Below are 6,450 nucleotides of genomic sequence, written 5' to 3'. Positions count from 1 at the left end.
GGTCCTCTAGGTATGTCTCATGTATTCTTTGTGTGCCCCTCCAATGCCAACTGACACTAGCTGACCCTGTGCTGCCAGCAGATAACCTGGACACTGGTGATTTCGAAGCCTACGATGGGAACTACGATGGGAACCTCGAAGGTGCTGGTAGCCTAGGTAAGCATGCACCATATTCACCTGTATCGCTTACTGATTCTTTTGCATAGCCAACAGCCAGCGACATTCTGTTGAACTGCAACCTGCAATACCTCCTCCACAGCCCATTGAATTCAAAACGATGTATCATCCTTCTGCTGGTCGTGAACCACTCCTTCAAACATTTGAGGAGTTCGGCGTCAATTCGCATCCTGAGGAAGAGCTTCCTGTAGATGAAGAGCCCAGGCATCCTTTCTGTTCCCGTGGCGACTTCGAGTTTGCGGAGATCACACTCAATGCCGCACTCAATAAGTCACACATTGATGTGCTCCTTGCGCTCATTGGTCGCATATTGAGAGGAGAGAGCCAAGTAACTTTTGCAAATGATAATGAGCTGCACAAAGCTTGGGAACACGCAGCTGCTCAGGTGATGCCAGTATATCATTAATAAATCTCACATTTTGTATGATATATGTTGTGAATTAGTTTGTAAAACATGACATCGCCGTTCCTTACAAAAAAGAACAATGAGTGTATGAGACCCACGGGCTGCCTCTGTGGGACTGGGCTCTTGATTTGTTAGCTAATCCGCTGCTTGCTCCGCATTTTGTCTGGGATGCACAACGAGTTTTCAAGCACAACGGCAGGGTGTTTGAACATTTTTACAACAAGCCTTGGATGGGTGATCGATGGTGGGACGTCCAGGCATGTAATATTTGTTAATATCACTATCTACTCTCACTCAGCATCAACAAATCAGAGTCGCCTTCCAAATGACATTAAGGCTGCTCCATTCTGCTTCATCCTATATGCAGACAAGACAAGACTGTCGTCCCATGGTACAGTAAAGGGATATCCTGTCGTGGTCCATTGCGCAAATTTGCCAGTTGGCATACGGAACAGAGAGGGCATTGGCAGTGGCCATGTTGTCGGGTGGTTGCCAATCGTACGTCAACATTCTGATCGAATCTTCTGACATGACTCATTATAGTTGCAGGTATCTGAAGATGCAGATGAAGAAGGCAAACCAGGCTTCGTAAACCTCAAGCGTGTCATATGGCACGAGGCATTCTTAAAACTGTTGGAACTGGTCGTGCAACACTCAAAGTCTGGTTATTCACATACTTGCTATGACAAGATCACACACTGGCTGTTTCCCATTATTCTGATACTTTCTGCTGATTATGAAGAACAGTAAGTTCTATATTCTTACACATGTCCGCAATCTGATATTAGACTGTTTTTAGATGCATGATGTCTCTCATTCGCAGCCACCATAGCAAATGTCCCTGTCCGGTATGTCTTGTACCGCTCGAAGAACTTAGCGAGCTGTCAAAGACATTTGCATTTAGAACAGTGGAAGAAGCAATAGCCGCACTCAATGTTTACAAGGTCAGCAAAGCTCGAGGCGAGGAACTACTCAAGGCATTAGGACTGCGTGCTGTCGTGGTAAGTTATCGGCAATATTCACTCTCTCGTTTCGCCTCCATGTTTTCGTTATCTCAATCCTGACGGTTTGCACTGCTGCTCACTCATTCACATTTACACACCCAGTCCAGTGAAAACTTGTCTACTGACAACCCTCCCTCTTCCTGCCCATCTCCTTCATATCTCGTTATCCCATACAATTCTGATCTTCGCTAATATCTCATCAACAGAATGTTTTCTGGCTCATTGCGCACTCTGACCCTCATCAAGCCATCAGTTTTGACCGCCTTCATGCCCTCCATCTTGGTATGTGGAGGCACCTACTCGAGGAGTTGAAGAAAATCCTCAAAGTGCTTGGATGTGATGAAGAGTCAAAGGTTAAGAAATGGTAAGTCATTCACATCATGATTCTCATCAACTCATGACCTTCAGTAGGGTTGCTAGTTTCCCTCGATGGCACAATCTTAATCATTTCAGCACCATCATCCACATTACCTTCAGTGATGGTAACAAGATGCAAGATCTATCCAAGGTATGTATCATGAGGCTTTTGGCTTTCTAATACTAACAGATGCGCAGCAAGCCTTTTATTCTGCAGTAAACGTCTTGAACCAGAGGACTAGCCCAGAAGGGTATAAACTTCTCCACGTTATTAGTAGCTATCTGCAATTGGATAGCTATATTGGTCTCGACATGCATATGTCAAGCACGCTGGCAGCAATTGATGCTGAACTACTTGTTTTTGATAGTGCACTCAAGGTAAATGTTTTGTTCATTCACTTTTTAAATAGATTGCTGATCACACATTCTAGGACTACATCAAATGTGCTCTCTATTCTCCCATCATAGGTCTTAAGCTTGACTGGGACTTTCCAAAGGTGCATCTCTGGAAGCACGCAACTAGGGACATCCGAATGAAGGGTGCAGTATGCAACTACAGCACCCGTCCGAATGAGAAGCTTCATGGCCCCCTCAAAGAGGCCTATGAGCGCCAGTCAAATGGAAAGGACGTCGCTGACCAGGTATGTTTCTAACATCATAGCATCTGATGTTTGCTCATGTAAAGATCTTGTTAGATACTGTGTGTTGACAAGCGCAAATTCGCAGTCAAAATGTTGAGAGCGCACGTGGATGTGCTTGACGAGCGGTGCACATTGGCAGGAGAGGGCAATGATGACGATGAAGACCCGAATCCTGTTGCTTTTGAGGGGCACATCAAACTTGGTTCCATGCAACAGCCTGTAGCCATCCAAGACATTGAGACCCATAGCAGCCAATTGGATCGTGCGTTTCAAGGCTTTCATAAGAAGTTTTCCGATTTTATCAACAACTCATTACCAACATACGGATATCGACTGGAAAGATGGGTCACCATACTGACAAACTTCTTGGTGAGTTGATCTTGTTTTAGTATGTGTCTTGTACTGATTTATGTATTTCTGAACCAGATTCATGAACATCGCTTTCTCAAAGTTCACTATGAGTCTACCATCGACTGGAAGCAAACTACCAACTACCTTCGATGCACTCCAGGCTTCCATGGGCAACCGCGCTATGACTGCGCACTTATACAACTCACCCAGGAAGTATCAGTCTTTGTTCGCCTTGTTTTATATTCAGTTGTCAGCTTCTGGATGTTGGTTCCTTCGAGTTTGCACTGGTTCAGCCATTCACTGCTGGCATTGGTGCTTCTCGCAGGTCGGACCGTGATCTACAACTTACTTGTGTCAAAGCCGTCCCAAGGGCAAGTTCGATCTTCGTTCCAGTCCAGTCTTTCATTCGTGGCGCTGTTTGTTTCCCTGATCCCCATTCCCGCACCACAACTTCTGTCATCTTCACACATCACTTATGCTCCGACATCTGCGAGTTGTGCTGACGTGAATGCAGTTGCCACTGTCAACTACCAGACTGCAATGTCTATCAGCAATCCGGGAGGGCCTGCCACCACCACTCAGCTCCAACTCGAAGTTGACATTGGCCAGCTCTCGCTGGATGGCGCTAGAACTGACTTAACGCCATCTGCATCCAAGGGTGGTAGGGTGTCTGCGGCTCAACATCAAGCTATCGCTCAGGCTGCTCAGACTCCGGTGGACTCAGACATGGTCCCTGGTGTTCCTTTGGCTCCTCCTCCAGCACTCAAGCGTGTTACACGCAATGGTGGTGCCAAACCAAGGAAGGTGTCGGGGAGGAAGTAATTTTAGTGGAATCTGAGTCTCACTTTAATTTGTTGATCCTGTCGCCCTCTGATTTGTTTACATTTACCTACAACTGTAAATGCTAACTCCAGCTTACCCATTGTCACCTTCCAACAGCTATTAATTCTTGGACGCCCCGCCCAACAGCACATTGCGCATCTCTTGATTCAGCATTCAAATGATTACTAAGTCATAAAATTCCATCCCAATTAGGGTAGTATAATCACAAGGCCAAACAAGTTGAGCTTTGTTCTGATCAACGCTTCCATTGAGTCTTCTTTCATTTCAACCATTTCCACCTCTGAACAGACGTCATCATCAACTCCAAAGATTCCATCGACTACTCGACTCTTATCAATCCCTACCCACAGTTGACCACTTCTGCCTCAGGTGGAGGCAGCTCTGGTTCTACTTGCGCCTGCCTCAGGTGGGTGCTTGTATGTCCATGTTTCTTGTCCCTTATCTTCAGTGCCCTCAATGGTGTTAACCTACGGCACAGATATACCAATTCCTACTGGCGCCGCACCTGCACCCAACGCTGCAAGTCCAGAAAACGTTGAGGTTCAGTGCTACAACTGTCACACGACTGCAACTCCTCTGCGGAGGAAGGACACTGAAGGCAAGACCATTTGCAATGTGTAAGTTCTCATTTGGTGTTCCTTCTATATTATCTTATATACATGCAGATGCAGCCTCTACTACAAGCTTCATGGCTCTGCTCATCCCATTAGTATGAAATCCGATATTATTCAGAAGCGCTCTCGACACGACGCTCGTGCGCTCTCCCTCCCCCTCTCAGATGTATCAATCCAACTGTCATCCGTCCCTGTAACTGACCAACTCAAAGATTTCCTTCACACGACCTCACAAATGCATTCCTACGACAGCTCACATATCCCATTCATCATAACCACCCCCCTCGTCCTCCTCCACATGAGCCTCGCAGTGCTGCACACACCAACCCTCCTGCCACGTGTAGGCGTGCATACTGCTGCCTATGTCGGTGTCTTGGTCGGCCTCATGTCCTTTTTCGCGGGCTTGGCTGTTTGGGGGGCATTGTCTTAGGTTTGCGTGGGTGCCACCTCTACCTCCTCGACCCACACTCTGAATCGCTACCCAACCTTCGTGCCTTGCCTTGCCTTGCCATGCCTTTCGCTTCTCTATTCAGGACCAAGCCCACAACTTTCAGCTGAGAAATACCACCTGCCAGATTAATACTATAATGTGAGTATTACGATCACCGTTTTTTTACCTGTATCACGATCAGTACACATGCGACCAATATTGCTGTTTATTATTATTATTATTATTATTATCATTATTTGGGAATTCCAGCAAGAACAAGCGACAAGTCTTGAAATTGTCTGAATTTACCTTGATACCCTTTACAATGCTTACACTATCATTTCATGGCCTTAAAATGTTAGGCTTATCATACGCCACCCAGGATCACTACAGTGCCTTAACATGATTTGGACAGACATTATAAGTGCCTTGAATTTTTTTGTACACCATTAACATGCATTATAAGTGTACCGTGTGAAAAGGTCCCTTAAAATGTCTTAAATTGAATTCGAAGGCTCGCTGGAAATTTCCGACAGTTATCCACCAAATTCAAATCAGTGGCTGATCCCAACATCGTGAAGATGCTGGTGACGATCCTTACTTGTCGTCATGGTATACTTCATTATCACGCACAAACTGGAGAGCTGACGACGTTTCAATGGTGAGTTTGCTGCCTTGATGGCAAGATGGTCATTACTCACGTACAACTGCTAGGCCAACTGACCGTTATGGGCAGAAAATTCATCCTTCAAAATTTGAGGCCTATCGCGCGGCACATGTGTTTCGCTACCCATGTTGCCTCTGTGCAATGGGTAGCAGGTATGTCGAGGTTTCTGTATCTTGGCATACCGAAGGGATATGCCAGGGAGAATTCGTAGCTGAATGCGCAACCAGTAGTTGCAGGTACACACGTAAGTGGGCTCCTTCGCGCATGAAGGAAAGTTGGTGATCATCCTAAAATCAGTCAATATCGAAAGAAATTTTGGGAGAATCTGCGTACCTGCAGTGTATTATCCTTGCAGAGGTAAATGTCCAAACTTATTGATGAAAGCACATGTCCATAACTATTCAGAGATCTCCAACCGTCCCGTATGATACCGCCGCATGCTTAGGAACCCGTATAGCTTAGTGGGATGTGCAGTCATGTTGGGACAAACATGGTAGTGAGATATTGGCTGTTAGACCGACTATATGACACCTGCACAGCTCATGTATTAGCATGTTGTCTCAACTAGAGAAGGTACATTAATTTACACTCGTTCAAATGGCAGCGCCAATGGTATATCGTTGTCATCAATGACACGACATACATGACCGAACTAGCTTCAGCATGACATCAGAGACAAGTGAATTGTGTTAAGTCAATATAATAATCTCACCGTCGCATTATGCGTGAGCAAAGTTTGCATACGTTCATTATTTTACTTTAGTAATGTCCTTGACCAGTGACATTAGCTCATGGCAATGACTTCACAGAAAAATGTAAGTAACCTTAGTACTATTTTGCAGGAGTCTAACGTATGGACGACTGCGACATTTCATTGACTCAATTATGTAAGTATGTACATAGTACTGTAACATCATAGTCATAAGGGCTACGGTCCGAGGCAAATGGGCGAAAAGAGAA

The 6,450-nt window shown here is 45.4% G+C and overlaps 1 protein-coding gene across 1 annotated transcript; it reads left to right on the top strand.

Annotated features, from left to right (window-relative positions):
- Positions 1–62: 62 nt before the first annotated feature.
- Positions 63–4,834, top strand: F5147DRAFT_819992 (uncharacterized protein; the record flags this gene model as incomplete). The annotated part of the gene is made up of 16 exons (XM_041443661.1): positions 63–156; positions 207–562; positions 772–844; positions 882–1,081; positions 1,133–1,247; positions 1,407–1,431; positions 1,488–1,584; positions 1,794–1,951; positions 1,999–2,095; positions 2,143–2,322; positions 2,376–2,585; positions 2,640–2,954; positions 3,012–3,740; positions 4,149–4,185; positions 4,258–4,396; positions 4,445–4,834. Coding segments are annotated over 16 exons (3,204 nt in total), but the record flags the coding sequence as incomplete, so codon positions are not given.
- Between the last annotated feature and the right edge of the window lie 1,616 nt (positions 4,835–6,450).

This window comes from Suillus discolor, assembly GCF_016758755.1.
Source record: "Suillus discolor strain FC423 chromosome Unknown F5147scaffold_794, whole genome shotgun sequence".
NCBI classification, from domain to species: Eukaryota; Fungi; Basidiomycota; class Agaricomycetes; order Boletales; family Suillaceae; genus Suillus; species Suillus discolor.
The sequence above is the reverse complement of the archived record's forward strand: the minus strand, read 5'-3'. Positions and strand labels throughout refer to the sequence as shown.